This window comes from Salmo trutta, chromosome 3 (assembly GCF_901001165.1).
Source record: "Salmo trutta chromosome 3, fSalTru1.1, whole genome shotgun sequence".
Classification (NCBI taxonomy): domain Eukaryota; kingdom Metazoa; phylum Chordata; class Actinopteri; order Salmoniformes; family Salmonidae; genus Salmo; species Salmo trutta.
Window position 1 is genome coordinate 51,671,077 of NC_042959.1, and position 21,357 is coordinate 51,692,433.

The 21,357-nt window shown below is 43.6% G+C and overlaps 1 protein-coding gene across 1 annotated transcript in view; it reads left to right on the top strand.

The window, feature by feature from the left end:
- Positions 1-3,525: 3,525 nt before the first annotated feature.
- The window catches only part of LOC115177796 (alkylglycerol monooxygenase), a 48,135-nt gene continuing 30,303 nt past the window's right edge, over positions 3,526-21,357 (top strand). The window contains 4 exon segments of the mRNA XM_075074275.1: positions 3,526-3,645; positions 12,734-12,864; positions 13,748-13,851; positions 13,854-13,880. Coding sequence (XP_074930376.1) covers positions 3,526-3,645; positions 12,734-12,864; positions 13,748-13,851; positions 13,854-13,880 — 382 coding nt within the window.

Below are 21,357 nucleotides of genomic sequence, written 5' to 3' on the forward strand. Positions count from 1 at the left end.
TAGAGAGGAACCAGGCTATGAGGGGTGGCCAGTCCTCTTCTGGCTGTGCCGGGTGGAGATTATAATAGAACATGGCCAAGATGTTCAAATGTTCATAAATGACCAGCATGGTCAAATAATAATAATCACAGTAGTTCTCGAGGGTGCAACAAGTCAGCACCTCAAGAGTAAATGTCAGTTGGCTTTTCATAGCCGATCATTGAGAGTATCTCTACCGCTCCTGCTGTCTCTAGAGAGTTGAAAACAGCAGGTCTGGGACAGGTAGCACATCCGGTGAACAGGTCAGGGTTCCATAGCCGCAGGCAGAACAGTTGAAACTGGAGCAGCAGCACGACCAGGTGGACTGGGGACAGCAAGGAGTCATCATGCCAGGTAGTCCTGAGGCATGGTCCTAGGGCTCAGGTCCTCTGAGAGAGAGAAAGAAAGAAAGAGAGAAAGAGAGAATTAGAGAGAGCATACTTAAATTCACACAGGACACCGGATAAGACAGGAGAAATACTCCAGATATAACAGACTGACCCTAGCCCCCCGACACATAAACTACTGCAGCATAAATACTGGAGGCTGAGACAGGAGGGGTCAGGAGACACTGTGGCCCCATCCGATGATACCCCCGGACAGGGCCAAACAGGCAGAATATAACCCCACCCACTTTGCCAAAGCACAGCCCCACACTACTAGAGGGATATCTTTCAGCCACCAACTTACCATCCTGAGACAAGGCCGAGTATAGCCCACAAAGATCTCCGCCACGGCACAACCCAAGGGGGGGTGCCAACCCAGACAGGAAGACCACGTCAGTGACTCAACCCACTCAAGTGACGCACCCCTCCTAGGGACGTCATGGAAGAACACCAGTAAGCCAGTGACTCAGCCCCTGTAATAGGGTTAGAGGCAAAGAATCCCAGTGGAGAGAGGGGAACCGGCCAGGCAGAGACAGCAAGGGCGGTTCGTTGCTCCAGAGCCTTTCCATTCACCTTCACACTCCTGGGCCAGACTACACTCAATCATAGGACATACTGAAGAGATGAGTCTTCAGTAAAGACTTAAAGGTTGAGACTGAGTCTGCGTCTCTCACATGGGTAGGCAGACCATTCCATAAAAATTGAGCTCTATAGGAGAAAGCCCTGCCTCCAGCTGTTTGCTTAGAAATTCTAGGGACAATTAGGAGGCCTGCGTCTTGTGACCGTAGGGTACGTGTAGGTATGTACGGCAGGACCAAATTGGAGAGATAGGTAGGAGCAAGCCCATGTAATGCTTTGTAGGTTAGCAGTAAAACCTTGAAATCAGCCCTTGCCTTAATAGGAAGCCAGTGTAGGGAGGCTAGCACTGGAGTAATATGATCAAATGTTTTGGTTCTAGTCAGGATTCTAGCAGCCGCATTTATAATGAAAATGATTTATTGTATTTTAACAGCAACAGTTCCAACCTAGACAGATATGTAAGAGTGTTTTTAATGGGGGAAAATAAACATTAATATATATTTTTATGGATATTTGTCACGGTTGTCGTCGGTGAAGGAGGACCAAAACGCAGCAGGTACGTGTATGCTCATGTTTCTGTTTATTTATATTCTATCAAAAATGAACGTACAAAAATAACAAACAAACGAAACCACGAACAACAAAACAGTCTGGCAAAGCCTAAGGCTCAACACACAACAATCACCCACCTACAAAGGACCAAGCAGCGGAAGAAGGCTGGCGAGGACTGGGAGACCGAGAGGCACCCCCAAGATTTTTTTTAGGGGGGGGCACAAGGGCTGTGTGACGGGGCAGGAGCTGCCCGCTAGTCAACAGTCGCCAGAGCTGCCCGCCAGTCAACAGTCGCCGGAGCTGCCCGCCAGTCAACAGTCGTCGGAGCTGCCCGCCAGTCAACAGTCGTCGGAGCTGCCCGCCAGTCAACAGTCGTCGGAGCTGCCCGCCAGTCAACAGTCGTCGGAGCTGCCCGCCAGTCAACAGTCGTCGGAGCTGCCCGCCAGTCAACAGTCGTCGGAGCTGCCCGCCAGTCAACAGTCACCGGAGTGGTCAGACTGCGCTGAACTGCCGGAGTGGCCAGACTGCGCTGAACTGCCGGAGTGGCCAGACTGCGCTGAACTGCCGGAGTGGCCAGACTGCGCTGAACTGCCGGAGTGGCCAGACTGCCCTGAACTGCCGGAGTGGCCAGACTGCCCTGAACTGCCGGAGTGGCCAGACTGCCCTGAACTGCCGGAGTGGCCAGACTGCCCAGACTGTCCCGAGTTGCCAGACTGCCCAGACTGTCCCGAGTTGCCAGACTGCCCAGACTGTCCCGAGTTGCCAGACTGCCCAGACTGTCCCGAGTTGCCAGACTGCCCAGACTGTCCCGAGCTGCCAGACTGCCCAGACTGAGCCTATGCTAGCCAGACTGTTTGTAGTTGTTCGTTCGTTCTTTTGTTTTGTTATTTTGTACGTTCATTTTTTTGAAGTTAATAAATTCTCAAGATGAGCATACACATACCTGCTGCGTTTTGGTCCTCCATCACCGACGACAACCGTGACAATATTCAATTTCATTGTTATTTGTTTTTGCCTATATTGCATTTGTTTTAGGCATAAGGGCAATGAAATGTACCAATATTTATGTATAGTTGCATATTTTCCTAAGCTTGGGTCCCAGGAAAACTCAGAATTTCTCATTTGGGTCCCATGCTGAAAAAGTTTAAGAACCCCTGTTCTAATCAGCAGGTCTGTATGGGCGGGAGTTTCGGTTAGAACATTGGTTAATAGACCAATAGCAAAGAGCATCCCAACAAACCTTTTCCAATAATAGCTATTTTGATTTTAAAAAACGGCTGCATTGGACCTTTAAATTAAATGCGCAATCACACACACACAAGTATTTTTTTACAATGACGATTTCTAAAACTGATAACTGCTCCCAGTTTGTACACCAAATGTCAACCATCTCTCCATTATCTTCTTTATGCACAGTTTATTATGCACTTCTTTATGCACAGTTTATTATTTAATGCTCTCTGCCTTCTTTTCAGGTCAGGTGATGCAACATTCTCCACTCCAGCAAGAAAAAAGTTAACTTTGAAAGTTGACATATTTAACATCAATTAATAAGCTAATTACATGTCATGTGAATTAATAGGGCTTCACTATTCGATACCTAACAATTATCCATGACCTGCAAATCAATGGAATGTAAGAGTAAAGACAGACCACAGACAGAATGGTCTGACAATGTCATAGCTGGTTTCTTCATAATAAACATGAGAGACCACCACACTTATTTGTTGTTATCTTTTCATTTCTGGAATTGATACCATGGTAAGATTTAATGGCAGCCGAAAGGCATTGTCAGTCCTGAGACAAAACAACCAACCCCTATGATCCATTTACTGTATCCCGCCTCTGAAGAGTGCCAATAAAATGACACAGTTATCTCGCAGTTCAAATGACGTTTGATGACTATGCGTGTTAAAGTAGTTAAAATTCCCCAGACGATTGGTTTAGCATCACCTTGCGTAGAGGGATTGACGGATTGAAGGCGCATACAATGGCACAATTCATGGATGTAGTCTCATTGACCAAGGGTATTCGGTTCATGTTTTACATTATCACACCGAATTAATCACCATTTGAAAATGTGGAGGATGTCGCGCCATACGTTCAGCAGGTGAGTTCATTGTTGAAAACGCTGGAGCGGTTTGATGTGTTTTTTTTTTTTTTTGACAATCGATATTGTGGTGCTCATGCTAGGAGTGACACACTTGAAATGTCTAAACATGGCGAAAGAAAGTCTGCACACTTAGTTTGAATGATGTGTAAAATGGCGCCGGAAGAAACGGCAGTAGTTTTACAGGCGCCCAACCAATTGTGCTACTATGTGTTTTTTTTCGCTTTATTTGTAACTTATTTTGTACATAATGTTTCTGCAACCGTTTTTACGGCAGAAAAGAGCTTCTGGATATCAGGACAGCGATCACTCACCTCGGATTAGACAAAGATTTTTTCAACAACAAGTAAGACTCACATGATATTCTCCAAACACCCAGCAGGGCCGACAACCCAGTTATTCGCAAGAGGAAGCGACGCAGGTACAGAGGACAAAGAGCCAGATGCCTCGTCAGGAACTGCAGAAGGCGTGTAGGAAAGCTGTCGTTACTGTCAAATTTACTCACCAACGTGCAATCATTGGACAATAAATTAGACGAGGTACGATCATGAATATCCTACCAATGGGACATCAAAAACTGTAATATCCTATGTTTCATGGAATCGTGGCTGAATGACGGCATGGATATTCAGCTAGCGGGATATACGCTGCACCGGCAGGATAGAACAGCACACTCCAGTAAGACGAGGGGGGGCGGTCTGTGCATATTTGTAAACAACAGCTGGTGAACAAAATCTAAGGAAGTCTCTAGATTTTGCTCGCCTGAAGTAACGTATATTGTGATAAATTGCAGGCCACACTACTTGCCTAGAGAGTTCTCAGCTATACTTTTCGTGGCTGTTTATTTACCACCACAAACAGATGCTGGCACTAAGACCGCACTCAGTCAGCTGTATAAGGAAATAAGCAAACAGGAAACCACTCACCCAGAGGTGGCGCTCCTAGTGGCCGGAGACTTTAATGCAGGGAAACTTAAATCAGTTCTACCAAATCTCTATCAACATGTTAAATGTGCAACCAGAGGGAAAAAAATTCTCGATCACCTGTACTCCACACACAGAGACACATACAAAGCTCTCCCTCGCCCTCCATTTGGTAAATCCGACCACAACTATATGCTCCGGATTCCTGCTTACAAGCAAACATTAAAGCAGGAAGCACCAGTAACTCGGTCTATAAAAAAGTGGTCAGATGAAGCAGATGCTAAACTACAGGACTGTTTTGCTATCACAGACTGGAACATGTTCTGGGATTCTTCCGATGACATTGAGGAATACACCACATCAGTCACTGGCTTTATCAATAAGTGCATTGAGGACGTCATCCCCACAGTGACTGTACGCACATACCCAAACCAGAAGCCATGGATTACAGGCAACATTCGCACTGAGCTAAAGGGTAGAGCTGCTGCTTTCAAGGTGCGGGACTCTAACCCGGAAGCTTACAAGAAATCCCGCTATGCCCTGCAACGAACCATCAAACAGGCAAAGCGTCAATACAGGGCTAAGATTGAATCATACTACACCGGCTCCGACACTCGTCGGATGTGGCAGGGCTTACAAACTATTACAGACTACAAAGGGAAACACAGCCGCGAGCTGCCCAGTGACACGAGCCTACCAGACAAGCTAAATCACGTCTATGCTCGCTTCAAGGCAAGCAACACTGAGGCATGCATGAGATCATCAGCTGTTCGGGACGACTGTGTGATCACGCTCTCCATAGCCGATGTGAGTAAGACCTTTATACAGGTCAACATACACAAGGCTGCGGGGCCAGACGGATTACCAGGACGTGTGCTCCGGGCATGTGCTGACCAACTGGCAGGTGGCCTCACTGATATTTTCAACATGTCCCTGATTAAGTCTGTAAGACCAACATGTTTCAGGCAGACCACCATAGTCCCTGTGCCCAAGAACACAAAGGCAACCTGCCTAAATGACTACAGACCCGTAGCACTCACGTCCGTAGCCATGAAATGCTTTGAAAAGCTGGTAATGGCTCACATCAACACCATTATCCCAGAAACCCTGGACCCACTCCAATTTGCATACCGCCCCAACAGATCCACAGATGATGCAATCTCTATTGCACTCCACACTGCCCTTTCCCACCTGGACAAAAGGAACACCTATGTGAGAATGCTATTCATTGACTACAGCTCAGCGTTCAACACCATAGTACCTTCAAAGCTCATCACTAAGCTAAGGAACCTGGGACTAAACACCTCCCTCTGCAACTGGATACTGGACTTCCTGACGGGCCGCCCCCAGGTGGTGAGGGTAGGTAGCAACACATCTGCCATGCTGATCCTCAACACTGGAGCTCCCCAGGGGTGCGTGCTCAGTCCCCTCCTGTACTCCCTGTTCACCCACGACTGCATGGCCAGGCATGACTCCAAGACCATCATTAAGTTTGCAGACGACACAACAGTGGTAGGCCTGATCACCGACAACGATGAGACAGCCTATAGGGAGGAGGTCAGAAACCTGGCCGGGTGGTGCCAGAATAACAACCTATCCCTCAACGTAACCAAGACAAAGGAGATGATTGTGGACTACAGGAAAAGGAGCACTGAGCACGCCCCCATTCTCATCGATGGGGCTGTAGTGGAGCAGGTTGAGAGCTTCAAGTTCCTTGGTGTCCACATCAACAACAAACTAGAATGGTCCAAACACACCAAGACAGTCGTGAAGAGGGCACGACAAAGCCTATTCCCCCTCAGGAAACTAAAAAGATTTGGCATGGGTCCTGAGATCCTCAAAAGGTTCTACAGTCGTGGCCAAAAGTTTTGAGAATGACACAAATATTAATTAACGTTTGCTGCTTCAGTGTCTTTAGATATTTTTGTCAGATGTTACTATGAAATACTGAAGTATAATTACAAGCATTTCATAAGTGTCAAAGGCTTTTATTGACAATTACATTTGATGTAATTGAAGGTGATGCAAAGAGTAAATATTTACAGTGTTGACCCTTCTTTTTCAAGACCTCTGCAATCCGCCCTGGCATGCTGTCAATTAACTTCTGGGCCACATCCTGACTGATGTCAGCCCATTCTTGCATAATCAATACTTGGAGTTTGTCAGAGTTTGTGGGTTTTTGTTTGTCCACCCGCCTCTTGAGTATTGACCCCAAGTTCTCAATGGGATTAAGGTCTGGGGAGTTTCCTGGCCATGGACCCAAAATATCGATGTTTTGTTCCCCGAGCCACTTAGTTATCATGTTTGCCTTATGGCAAGGTGCTCCATCATGCTAGTAAAGGCATGTTCGTCACCAAACTGTTCCTGGATGGTTGGGAGAAGTTGCTCTCGGAGGATGTGTTGGTAACATTCTTTATTCATGTCTGTGTTCTTAGGCAAAATTGTGAGTAAGCCCACTCCCTTGGCTGAGAAGCAACCCCACACATTAATGGTCTCAGGATGCTTTACTGTTGGCATGACACAGGACTGATGGTAGCGCTCACCTTGTCTTCTCCTGACAAGCTTTTTTCCGGATGCCCAAACAATTGGAAAGGGGATTCATCAGAGAAAATGACTTTACCCCAGTCCTCAGCAGTCCAATCCCTGTACCTTTTGCAGAATATCAGTCTGTCCCTGATGTTTTTCCTGGTGCTGCTGCTCTTCTTGACACCAGGCCATCCTCCAAAAGTCTTTGCCTCACTGTGCGTACAGATGCACTCACACCTGCCTGCTGCCATTCCTGAGCAAGCTCTGTACTAGTGGTGCCCCGTTCCCACAGCTGAATCAACATTAGGAGATGGTCCTGGCGCTTGCTGGACTTTCTTGGGCACCCTGAAGCCTTCTTCACAACAATTGAACCGCTCTCCTTGAAGTTCTTGATGATCCGATAAATGGTTGATTTAGGTGCAATCTTTCTGGCAGCAATATCCTTGCCTGTGAAGCCCTTTTTGTGCAAAGCAATGATGACGACATGTGTTTCCTTGCAGGTAACCATGGTTGACAGAGGAAGAACAATGATTCCAAGCACCACCCTCCTTTTGAAGCTTCCAGTCTGTTTATCGAGCTCAATCAACATGACAGAGTGATCTCCAGCCTTGTCCTCATCAACACTCACACCTGTGTTAACGAGAGAATCACTGACATGATGTTAGCTGGTCCTTTTGTGTCAGGGCTGAAATGCAGTGGAAATGTTTTGGGGGGATTCAGTTAATTTGCATGGCAAAGAGGAACTTTGCAATTAATTGCAATTCATTTGATCAGTCTTCATAACATTCTGGAGTATATGCAAATTGCCATCATACAAACTGAGGCAGAAGACTTTGTGAAAAATAATATTTGTGTCATTCTCAAAAATTCTGGCCACGACTGTACAGCTGCAACATCGAGAGCATCCTGACCGGTTGCGTCACTGCCTGGTATGGCAATTGCTCGGCCTCCGACCGCAAGGCACTTCAGAGGGTAGTGCGTACGGCCCAGTACATCACTGGGGCAAAGGTGCCTGCCATCCAGGACCTCTACACCAGGCGGTGTCAGAGGAAAGCCCTAAAAATTGTTAAAGACCCCAGCCACCCCAGTCATAGACTGGGACAAAAAGGCTTCTCAACAGTTTTTACCCCAAAGCCATAAGACTCCTGAACAGGTAACCAAATGGTTACCCGGACTATTTGCATTGTGTGCCCCCCCAACCCCTCTTTTACGCTGCTGCTACTCTCTGTTTATCATATATGCATAGTCACTTTAACTATACATTCATGCACATACTACCTCAGTTGGCCCGACCAATCAGTGCTCCCGCACATTGGCTAACCGGGCTATCTGCATTGTGTCCCACCACCAGCCAACACCTCTTTTTACGCAACTGCTACTCTCTGTTCATCATATATGCATAGTCACTTTAACCATGTCTACATGTATATACTACCTCAATCAGCCTGACTAACCAGTGTCTGTATATAGCCTTGCTACTGTCATTTTCAAATGTATTTTTATTGTTGTTTTATTTCTTTACTTACCTACACACACACACACACACACACACACTCATACACACACACACACACACACACACACACACACACACACACACACACACACACACACACACACACACACACACACACACACACACACACACACACACACTTATCTTTTTTTTCACACTATTGGTTAGAGCCTGTAAGTAAGCATTTCACTGTAAGGTCTACAACTGTTGTATTCGGCGCACGTGACAAATAAACTTTGATTTGATTTGATATCATATATTCTACTGTATATTCATACATCTTCACAAAGACGGTCACAAACAACTCACAAACCCCGTGGGAACTGTCAGGGGAGTGGTGCTATAGAGTGACTAAGTCGCTAGTTAAGACAGTAAACTCTTGTCTTCATAGAGCTATTACATGACATTGTGTAAACGATACAAACACTGTAGAAGTTAAGTTGCTGTTATTGTTTATGTCATATATGGGCTTGAATGTTGGCTGTATGGTTCATATTGTCATATGATATGATATTAGTACATGTATTTTCATATTCTCTCACAAATCCTTAGTTTTAGACAAACTATATGTATTTGATCATGAGCATGGGGAGGTGTGTCCTGTTCAGTCCAATGAGGGGGATGTCTGTTAACCCTCCTGCTGTGTTCCGGTCGAATTGGACCTTTCTCTCTGAAAAATGTAGTTACTTTAATCTGATTGTCATAAGGTTCCATGACTTTGCCCACACAGGGCATCTGAACACACAAAATACATTTGGATGATTTTCATAACATTTTGGGTGTTTTATATAACTTTTGTAAACCTGTGGTGTTCTCGGTCATGACCGGTCATTAGAAATGAATGTGTGAGACTACCATTAGTGTATAAAACTGAGTTCAGGCACATGCCCATTCATCAGGTGGACACACTTCCTCTCCCAGACCCCCACATGCATGTGTGTTTGAGTACACACACACACACACACACACACACACACACACACACACACACACACACACACACACACACACACACACACACACACACACACACACACACACACACACACACACACACACACACACACACACACACACACACCTCACTCCCCTTCTTGGCTTCCATGGCAACCCCCACGGGAACCTTTCCCCAATAGAATCTTTCCCCCACTGGAACCACACCTGTTGGCATTCTCACAAACAATAACAACATTGTTTCAATGATATATAGAACTTTTCTTGCAGCTCTTGTATATAAAGTTTTTTTGAGGCCTTGCTCACAATTCATTCTGTGGCAGCACAATGACCAAACGATATACTGTATATGAGGCTCTTGATCATATCTTTGATCATGACACTGGTGAGGAGGAGAGAGTCCTTGTTAAACTTTGACACAAAGTAGTCTGTGATAAATAGCACAATATGTTTCCTCTGAGTATTTGTTATAGTCAAAATAATCCATACATTATGCTTTTCTTTACTCAAACAAAAGTTGTATGAGCTCAGGTCAATGAGGTCTACAGGCCATAAAAATCAAATAGAAGTTCAAAACGCGTAATGTTCACAAAAACTTAAGTTGATAAAAAGATCTAACACAACATTAGGGGATAATATATGTATTGTTATGGATTTATAATCAGCTATAACGGGGCGGTGATTTTGGACCAGGAACACAGAATGAATTACCATGAAACGAACACAACAGGAGGGTTAAATATTGTTGTATTTTAGGACCACTTTTGACTCAAGAGAACCCAGTGCAAATGAACAGAACACACCAATGCTTTTTATTGTGACATCTGGATGATAAAGGTTTAGCGAAATCCTAAAATCAACACGTTTATTATTTGAGGCATAAAGCTCACATTTTAACAGGCTTCTATAAAGCCATGTGAATAGAGAAAAAACAATTATCCAAAAAGCAGGACTCCTCAGTGTCTTAATCCTGCTCCAAACAAGCTGTAATGAAACAACCTAATTTACTACACTATTGTTACAGAGTTGTATGTGATGTTTGCATGGGTGTGTCACGCTTGTTTCGGTGCTGAATGTCGTTTGTGATGTAGTCATCACTCTGTGCACTAGTCTGTGTAGAATAGCCTACATGTAAGTGTCAAAAACATTTGGTTGGCTGTATGTACAGGTGTAGGATCTTAATTTGATCACCCTGTTGCAGGATAACTTTCATGCATTGCAGGAAATGTAAAACTGGCAGTGTATATGAGGTTAAAAAAGGCTTCTGAAGTTTGCAATTTCCACTTTCAAATGTCATGCTTGATTTTCCCTTACGAAAAATGTATCAACACCTACAAAAATGTCTGTGAATTATAATCTACATTTCCTGTTTCGGCAGGAGCAAACTAGCTCACCTGTAACATTTTTGCTTCCGTCCCATTCCTTGTCTCAATCTGGGCTCAAACTCGGGACCCTCTGATCACATCAACAACTGTCACCCACAAAGCATCATTACTTGTCCCTCTACAAAAGCCGCTGGTCAGTTGAACCCCTGTATAGCGTGATTATCATCATAGCTCAGTATGTAAATAAGTTGTTTTTAAATAAAAACACTGCATAAACATTGCTTGTCAGATTTAATTCCTGCCATAGCGTAATTGATTATCCAGTTACAACAAGATACATTCTACCTGTTACTTTAGGACAAAGTAGACACACTCTCATAAGAGAGTGTACAGGGTTTGTATCTTCCCCATCACAAACCCGCGGCTAACGTCACTCATCTACAGCCTGATGAAAATGGCCCTATTTGGAATAATACCAACATCTGTTCCACAATGTCATTTGCCTTGCAAGATCTAAGACCAAAAACAGAGATTTATATAAAACTATTAAAGACTCCCTTGACAATTTTCACAAGCCCCAAAGTATGTTACAGCCTTCATAAGACTTGTTTTCATTTGTCCTGTTGTTTGGAGGAAAATGCCACACAGAGTAAACACAGTGATTGTGAAGGTCAAACAAACACATTAAGAATGATTTTTAAAGTCCAAAACAACCCATTCCCTCGGCATCCCCTTTTTCGCATGGCATGAGAAACTGAATTCCTTCCCAAATAAAGTGGAAAGCTGTCAAGAACACAGCCCTGACGAGGTAAAACAATACTCTAGACATGAGAAAAAGAGAGAATGTTCAAGCCAGAATCCAAAATGATAATCTCTCTCTCACTCAGTGGGTTTGGAGAGAGAGAGAGCTTGCGCTCTGAGCCCATTTGTTAGATGCAGTCCGTCAGTCCTCTGCCAGATGTTGGAGTGTAGCGTGTGATTGTCGGTCCCTCGTGGTCCTCGAGATCACCCCAACACCCACCCACCCACACACACACACATCCTATTCCACCTCCAGGTCTACACCTAGCGATTCACACTCCCTGGGTGCAGTCACGTGATTTCCTAGTAAGTACCTCTCATTCTGTTCTTGCATACTCCATGCCTACGTAATACCTAATGCAGCAGATACTGTATGTAGCATACTTACAGAATGGAATACAAAATAATAGAATAGAATAACTTTAGCCATATGAAGACATACATGTATTTTTTTGTTTTTTGGCCCATCCAAAAATGGCCCTAATCGGAGAACAAAATAATAACTTTGTTTATACAGCATCTTTTTTTAATGTATTTTTTTCCTTCGTTACATGAACATAGTATATACATTTTACAGACATGGTCCACTTTTTTATATTACTTATTATATATGGATGGATCATATTCAGACACATCAGGTTTTCACTCTGAACTATTATCAATTATACATGTTGTTTGCGAAATGTGCACGTGTAGTCGCCTGGTCATGTGATGTAACGGGACCTATTGAAATGAAAGGTTCCTCCAAATATTATTTGTATGGGTTGTTCAACTGTTTTCTTCTCCACTGGAGCTGAAATAAATCCTCAGGGAGAGATGATATGTGACTATCCCTGTGTAGCTTCACCATAGAGCCATCAGGGAGACATCATGCATCACAAGACATGAAAGCCCTTTTTACACCATGTCCTCTTGTTCATTTTCCAAGTCAAACATGTGAGGTTATTGTAAGCGTTCAAGGAAACACAAGACATAGAAGTGGTGGAGTTTTCATTGTGCTTGGACTGTTGATTCGTATTTGTTCTCCTTTGCTGTGACTACAGGCCACCCCGTTCTTTATGGGCTTGGTGGTTGTAGAGCTGGTGGTGAGCCTGCTGAAGGATGGAACCCCACTGGCCTGCGTCAGTGACGTCGTCACCTCAGTGTCAGCTGGTATCATTTCCTGAATGCCCACGTGGGTAAACTATAACTTTCTGGTAGGTTTCTAGAATTCCTATAGGGAAGCCTAAGCCTAGTCTTAAACTAAAAATAATGATCAATGGAGAATCTCCATAGAAATGTCTTTTTAGTCCAGGACTAGGCTTAATTTGTGTCTGGGAAACTGGCCCATTGAGTTCTATAGAAAAGTAATTACAGAAGTGCATCTCTTATGATAAGATATGGCTGTATATGTAAAAAAAAAAAAATTGTATACTGTAAGATGATCTAACTGTGCACCTGAAATGTACTGTGTAGAATCTGTGAGCTTATCTATTTGCAGTCTAGCTACTTAAGGGATTATTTTTGTTGTTGTTGTAACATTTGTTTTTACTTTTACCTCTTTTTCTCCCCAATTTCGTGGTATCCAATTGGTAGTTACAGTCTTGTCTCATCGCTGCAACTCCCGTACGGACTCGGGAGAGGCGAAGGTCGAGAGCCGTGCGTCCTCCGAAACACGACCCTACCAAGCCACACTGCTTCTTGACACAATGCCCGCTTAACCCGGAAGCCAGCCACACCAATGTGTCGCAAGAAACACCGTACACCTGGCAACCGTGTCAGCGTGCATGCACCCTTCCCGTCACAGGAGTCACTAGAGCGCAATGGGACAAGGACATCCCTGCTGGCCAAACCCCAGCCTAACCCGGATGACACTGGGCCAATTGTACGCCGCCCCATGGGTCTCCCGGTCACAGCCGGCTGCGACAGCCTGGACTCGAACCAGGATCTCTAGTGGCACAGCTAGCAGCTGCGATGCAGTGCCTTAGAACACTGTGCCACTCGAGAGGCCCTACTTAAGGTATTTTGAGTAATATTCAGTTATGACTGAACTAAATCCATGTGTTATTTTCTTCCAGGCTATTTGCAAGAGGTCTTGAAATAACCACTTACATCTACATGTGGAACAACTTCTGTCTACTGGAGCTACCCTGGGACTCTGCCTTGGCATGGTGGCTGGCTTTCACTACTGGGTCCATCGCTTTGCTCACGGTATGGCCATCAGTCTGGGTTAGCTTCTGACCTGGGTCAAATACATACAGTATGTCAAATACTTGAGGTGCACTTTATTTAGCTTGCCAGGTACAACGGAACCAATGAGAAGCAAGGGTCGACACTGCTTGAGCAGGGTTATACGTAAGACATTCACAACAGTCATAACAGTCATACATTTGTTATGACTGGTTTCATGAGAGGTGTTATGAATGCCTTATGTATACCCCCTTCAATTAAAGTGTTACCGAAGCTGGTCAAGCGAAATAAACCGCACCTCAAGTATTTAAAAGTATTGGGAAGTAGTTGTACTTGTATTTTTGGGTAAGCATTGTATGGTATGGAAGGTTTGATCAAATACGAAATCTCGTATTGATGCAAATGAAATAGCAAATTGTCTTGCATGTATTTCAATTCTACATGTCCACGAGGATTGAATTATTCGTAACAAAATGTTTTGTCTTTCCTGATTTCTCTATGGATGCAGCGTGAGCTATATCCGGTGATGAATGATTCTAGAATGCACACATCTTTTTTTCTTTTTGAGAGGAAGCAATTATTTGTGAGTTACGTCCAGATGTTTTTTAACTCACCAGATGTGAGGCTGTGATCTCTTGAGACATGTTGTCTTACCTGGCGCTTCATAGGGAGAAAGCTGTAAATAGTGATGGCTCAATAGCAGCACGGTTCTGGAGCTGCACCAAAGATGCCCTCTAATTCTTCTCCCCATACAGGGCTGTCTGTAATATCCTGGGATCTCAGCCCTTATCACTTAAACTGCGGTTTGTACTGGACAATAATAATTTAGCACCCAGAACAAAATCTCACATGTCCCACTGGACACAGACGCCAATTCAACTTCTATTCCACATTCGAAGCAACGTTGATTCAACCAGTGTGCGCCCAGTGCTGAATGGCAATGCAGAAATGACGTTTTTCTGACACACAACTTGCTTAGCAGCAGCAACATTGTGTTTGTGTGTCAAAACAGGACCCTTGCTAAATTCTAGCTCTATTTATGTCAGTGGCACATCCAACCTTGCTCCAGATCTCTCTCTAATCCGAGTATGTCTGGCTTAAAGTCCAGACTGTCCCTGTGTTGACATTTGAGTCATGGGTAAATTTAAACTGTTTTTTGACCTTGGGTCAGACACCTACCAACTGTATTGTATGATAGAAAATGACCCCTGCCAGTGCCAACCTACCTGATTGAGTGGCCTGCCTGTCTATAAAACATGTAAACAAACCTCCCATGGAGGTTTATTATCCTCAATGGAAGGCCGTTAACCTTAGCTAAGCAGGTTTTTATTGTGGCATGTGAAGGTCGATGACACTCTCTTCTCAGGCTAAGTGGATTGTAGAGATAGGTTACATAAATATCAGCCGCAATTCTGCCTATTTTGCCTTATTTGTAGAGTCACCATGGCGATTGATCTCAATAGCATTTCACTAGTCCTGAGTTAAAATTTGTACAGTATATTGTAATGAAGTGCTTGTGTATGTCATTCTCTCCATTGTTTAAAAAATGATTCGTACGATATTATATATCTCTGGTTTACTTGGTCAGAATTTTATTTTGGAGGTGTGGTATGATTTTTATGTCTCCAAACTTTCCACTTACTTTCATTTCCTCCACTCCAGCTTTGACTTATAATGGAACGTTGTGGGGTCACAGTTAATTCTTTGGTGCCGGCCACTGCACTCGGTCAGGATAGAAGGATAGAAGCTTTTCCCCTTAACTACCAGAGGGCGCTTCCTCCCTCACCGCAGGACAGGCCAGACCCAGTCTTCATTCACTCTTCACTCTGGCCCAGTGAGGTCATCTTGGTTAACCAGTTGTTGACCTCCTGGCCTATGCCAGGGTAGAGTCTGACCAATGCACAGTTCTCATTTCCATATTGGTTGTTGTCTGAGTAAGTGAATGTCTACAGTACATGTTTAAGGCAGTAGGCATGTATCTGTATTTAGTTGTAATAGCCATTAAGAGACAAGGAAATACACAAGTATGAAAGCTAACAATGTGAATCTAAATTTAATTTCATATTTCATGACTTTCCTCTATTTTATAATGTTCTGGTATGACACATACATCAAAGCAGTTTAAATAGTAAATGCCTGCATCAATTGAGCATGTGAAAATGTATCTACAATTCTATTCTGTCAAAACATATGACCTATAAATCTCAATACTGTGTTAAAAGTGAAAATACAATAGAAAGCTGTGAAGAGGGCAGGGTGACATCCTCCATCGGGAAATGTGAATCCTAATTAGAAGAACTGTAAAATACGAACGTGGATTTGAACAGTTTTATGGCCATTTCATAGTTTCTGCTCATGTCACTTGAAAGGACAGTCTCATTATAATTGAATGGAAAGAGCTTTGAAAGTAAAAAGTCGGCCTCTCTTCGCTGATGCCATCTTTATTGAGAAGACATTACTTGCCCTTGCTCTGGGCAGCCAGTTAGCTCTTGGGGATAGGGACCAGAGAACAAAATGGCCATAGTCTCCAGGGTCCTCATTTATCAATGTGTAGAAAAGCTTCTAAATTAACTCCTACAAAGAGAATTTAGAATGTTCGCAAGTACAAAAAAGTTGGTATTTATCAATTGCTCGTACACTTGATTTACACACACCTGTAAGTATTTTGCCTTGATGAATCAGAAACGTTCTAAAACACTGTGCTAGTGCACATGAAGTCTCATTTACATAAATAACCGCCCTAAATGACCCTTTAAAGCTGCAAGAAATGTCACTAATGTTTGTCCGCCAACATGAAGAAGTCAAAGACGACGAAAAAAATAGAACTTTTGATTGCCAAAGTGGAAGAAAAACAAGCTATACTTTTTGGAGCCCTCAGCAATGGCTTGACAAAGAGAAAAAAATATTGTTTGGGAGCAGGTTAGAGCTGTGGTAAATTCTGCCTCATCTGACTGGACAACAGTTGATGAAATTAAAAAGAAATGGTTTGATTTGAAAACATATGCCCCCCCCAAAAAAATTATGATCCACAAAGGTATATAAGTGCAACAGGAGGAGGGCAGAGTGAGTCTTCACTGTCTGCTATGGACCAGCACATTGGCAGCATAATTGGAGAGACCTCAGTTTCTGGCATCATATGTGATGGTGATATTGAGGACCCTCTCCCAGATCCTGAAGGAATATCAGACACACCAACTGATGGGTAAGTCAAGCTTTATTTTCGCAACCATATTCAGACATGGACCACATGTAAATATTTTTTCTTGACAGTAAATATAACAAATATATACAGTATAATAAAAGAAATGTAACAAAATGAACAAAACATGAAATCTTGACAGATGTGGGTGAATTGCCTGACACCCCAGCCTCAGGCCTACAAGAAGGGCGTCTTCTTCGGCGAGCGCTTCAGCTGCGCCACGCGTTTTGACTGACGCAGTCCTGAAACAACAAGGATAGATCAACACATCAATTCTGGGACTCAAACAGCAGCTGGAGGATGTATGAAACGGCCTGAGAGAGAAATCAATAATTGAAAAAAACTTGTTGATCGTGTCAAACACGTGAGACAATAAATCAGGTGCAATGTAAATGTCACGGCTGTCGTAGGAAGGAGAGGACCAAAGTGCAGCAAGAGGCTGGGTACGTGGGGCAGGCACAGGATATACTGGGCCGTGGAGGCGCACTGGAGGTCTCGAACGTAGAGCTGGAACAACCCGTCCTGGCTGGATGCTCAACCTAGCTCGACAAATGCGGGGCGCGGGCACAGATCGCACCAGGCTGTGAATGCGCACTGGCGACACAGTGCGCATCACATGGTGCTTGCTTCGTCACTCGTTCCCCACGGTAAGCACGAGGAGTTGGCTCAGGTCTTCAACCTGACTCTGCCAATCTCCCCGTGTGCCCCCCCCCCCACAATTTTTTTGGGGGCTGCCTCTCGTGCTTCCGTCGATGCCATGCTAGTTCCTTGTCTTGTTGCCGCTCTGCTCTCGCTGCCTCCACCTGTTCCCATGGGAGGCGATGCCATCCAGCTTGGATCTCCTCCCACGTCCAGGATCCCTTTCCGTCCAGGATGTCTTCCCAGGTCCATCTCTCCTGACCACGCTGCTTGGTCCTTTGGTGGTGGGAGATTCTGTCACGGCTGTCGTAGGAAGGAGCGGACCAAAGTGCAGCGTATGTGTAGTTCCACATTTTATTTTCACTGTGAAACTATGCAATACATACACAATAAACTGAATGACCAAAAACAACAAACCGTGACGCAGAGTAGAAACATACACTAACTCAAAACCAATCTCCCACAAACTGGTGGAAAAAACACCTACTTAAGTATGATCTCCAATTAGAGACAACGAGGACCAGCTGCCTCTAATTGGATATCATCCCAAACAAAACCCAACATAGAAATACCAAAACTAGAACATAACAACATAGAAAATCTAAACTAGAAAAAAAACCTGTCACGCCCTGACCTACTTTACCATAGAAAATAACATCTTTCTATGGTCAGGACGTGACAGTAAATGTATTTTCCTTGCCGATTTGATTACAATATTTGGAAGAACAGATACCTAAAACCGTTGTATGATATTGACTCTTGTCCTCAGTCATGGGCTCATCGGGTCTGGGTGGATCATTTGGTGGAATGCCATTTTTGATTGCAATGTTGTGGAGCACACTGTAAGCCTTGTCAATATAGCAAACCTAAAAAGGAATTTGCACATTGTATTACATTCACGTAGTGGCATTTGAAGGAATGTCATTTCAGAGGCAAACCTTGCTAGGCTGGTATGGCAGTGTGCCTCCTGTCCCAGACAAGCACAGCCAACGCCCTTTCAGCAGGCCTATGGTGCACGCCACTGTTCTTGTGCATGCGTGGGCTTGGTTGTACCTTGCCTCTTGTTGGTTTGAGGGGTTTGGGAGGGGAGTCATCAGCCATGTTTTTAATGGGTAGCCCCATTAAAAATAAATAATATAAAACCTTGCAAATAAAACATAAGTCACTTACCAATAAGCCATCCATGATCAACAACTCATTCCTGGAGGTTAAGGCCGACTGAACTGTTCTGCACAATGAATGAATCATGTGTCCCACCTGGCCATTTGGCCACTACATTCAACAAAGACAAATGTGAATCATAGATGACCTGCACATTGACAGAATGGAAACCTTTTCTGTTGACGAAGTTGAATTCGCTCAATGATGGTGATTTTATTGCGATGTGGGTGCAGTCAATTGCTCCAATGACACTGGGAAATCCAGCTATGTTCTGGAAATCCCTTTTCACTCTGGCCTGTTGCACAGCAGTGTACGGAAACTGTATGTATTGTGGGGTCAATTAAATACTGCCATGAAGGACTGCAGGCAATATTCGGCTCATGGTTGGTTGTTAAATGCCAGACCAATCCGTAAACTCCCTTTGGAATGTTCCAGTGGCCAAAAAATCTCAGGGAGGAGAGGACTTGGGTACGCACTGGGATGGCATTGGTGCGTTTCGTCTCCCTTTCTAATACTGGAGAGAGTTGGTTGCAGAGATACAATAAAATACGCCTTGGAAAACGAAATCTACTAATAAGCCAAGCGTCGCTCTCAGCAAAAAAAAATCTGCACGCTCATTGAAAACACGCTCCCTGCGTTATTGCAGCTTGTGCCAGATCCTCCAACAATGCAAGATTTGCCATTTTGGACAAGTCACAATGCCTCAGTCTTGCCTTTCATATTATTTAACTGGTTTAACTAAATTGCCTCCTGCTTTGCATTCCACTCTCTTTCTAATTTACTTTATTATTCAATTAGGCTTAAATTAGGAGAAAACTATTAGTAGCTTAAGTGTCTATAAAAGAAATACATGAATAAACTATTCATGTATTATCTTCTTTCTTCATAGTTTATGATTTGGTCCAGTATGTCAATCCTTTCTCCATTTGGTGGATGGTATTTCATTAGCAGTTTGACTTTTCACCCACAAGGTGCTGTGTGTACACATGGTTCGAGGTGGGCTTACATTTACGCACATTCTCAAGCGTAAGTACAAATTGATAAATCCCACACTTTGCTTAGAAATGATCGCACGCAGCATTGATAAATGAGGGCCTAGGTATTTAGGGTTAGAGGCCCTCATAACTATCTGTAGACATTCTTTATCACAGAGTTAGTACAGAGTAAAGTGAATGGTTAAGTAAAGCGCAATTTACATGTGAAATATTTTATTCAATCCCTAAGTCAATGCTTGGTAAAGGATCAATGAGAGACACTGTCACAGGGGAGCTGCACTGGGGCTTCGCGAAAACAGACGATTTTTAGGTTTTAAACGCATACAGTAGTTTTTGCCGGCGTGAGCAGAGAGCAAGCCACTTTCTCAAGTGTTCTCGGGCATTGAATAATCCACATATATAACCTTAGAACCATTCATAGTACTCCCAGTCCCAGTTTCACCACTATTTCCTCACTGTGCTCTGCCTTTCTGTTAGGTAGTTCTGCATTTCTTACTCGGTGTCATTTTCCAGTCACCACCTCTGTTTTCTCAGTAAGTTTTTGCTGGCATGTCGCTCTGCCAGTAGTCCTGCCAGTGCAATCTGTTATTACTCTAACCTTGTTCCAACAGCAAAGCCTCTCTCCTCATCAGTAGACTGGCAGACCAGTGAAAATATATTATTTACGGATGCTTGCATCCTTTGTATGCAAACTCACTTCCAGAAATATCTTCTAAGGTAAGCTGCAGAAGGGAATCATGTACTGTACCATGTTTTTCCAAAGTGATGACATTTGCTTATTATTGATTGCCTTTCACAGTCTTCTTTCGACCCGAGAAATGATACAGTCCAGAGGCAGTTATGTTCAGAAGGCAATATGCTTTTTGGTGGTACCGAGTTGAAATGGGACGTTTTTTTGGAGGTTGCGGCTGACTTGTTGACAGTTCTGTTGATTCTGTTTATTCTCCTGTAACCTACAGATATAGGATCTTCATTTGATCACTCATTTGTTGCTGACAATTTTCTGAATGTTGTGATTTACATAAATTTACTGAAAACCCACAATAACACGGTTATTTTAACAGTATTGCACTTTTCATGTAGCCTAATTTTGGCCAACTAATAGCCACCCATCAAGAAACATTATGGACTAAACATTCAAATCCTGTTGCTGTGGGATTCTTTTGCTGTGACAATATAGGTCAAATTAAGATCCTACATCGGTATACCTCACACAAATAGCTAGAATCATCCCAGAACACATTTATATCCAATCAGCTTTCCTAAACCACAGATCAGAACCACAGGCCTCCCTCACATTGCTTCTACGTGAGATCATGGATCTAGAGGAGTTTCACTACACCAGCGTACTTCACCAGCTTAATTCATATGAGCATTTGAAAATATGTCCCCTTCAGAAGATCTGTTTGCTCTGTTCTCACACAGTAGTAGCTACAGTACTATTAACACATACTCATGTTACTGTACAGGGACAGTTGGTACAGTACTCCAAGAATGCTGTAAA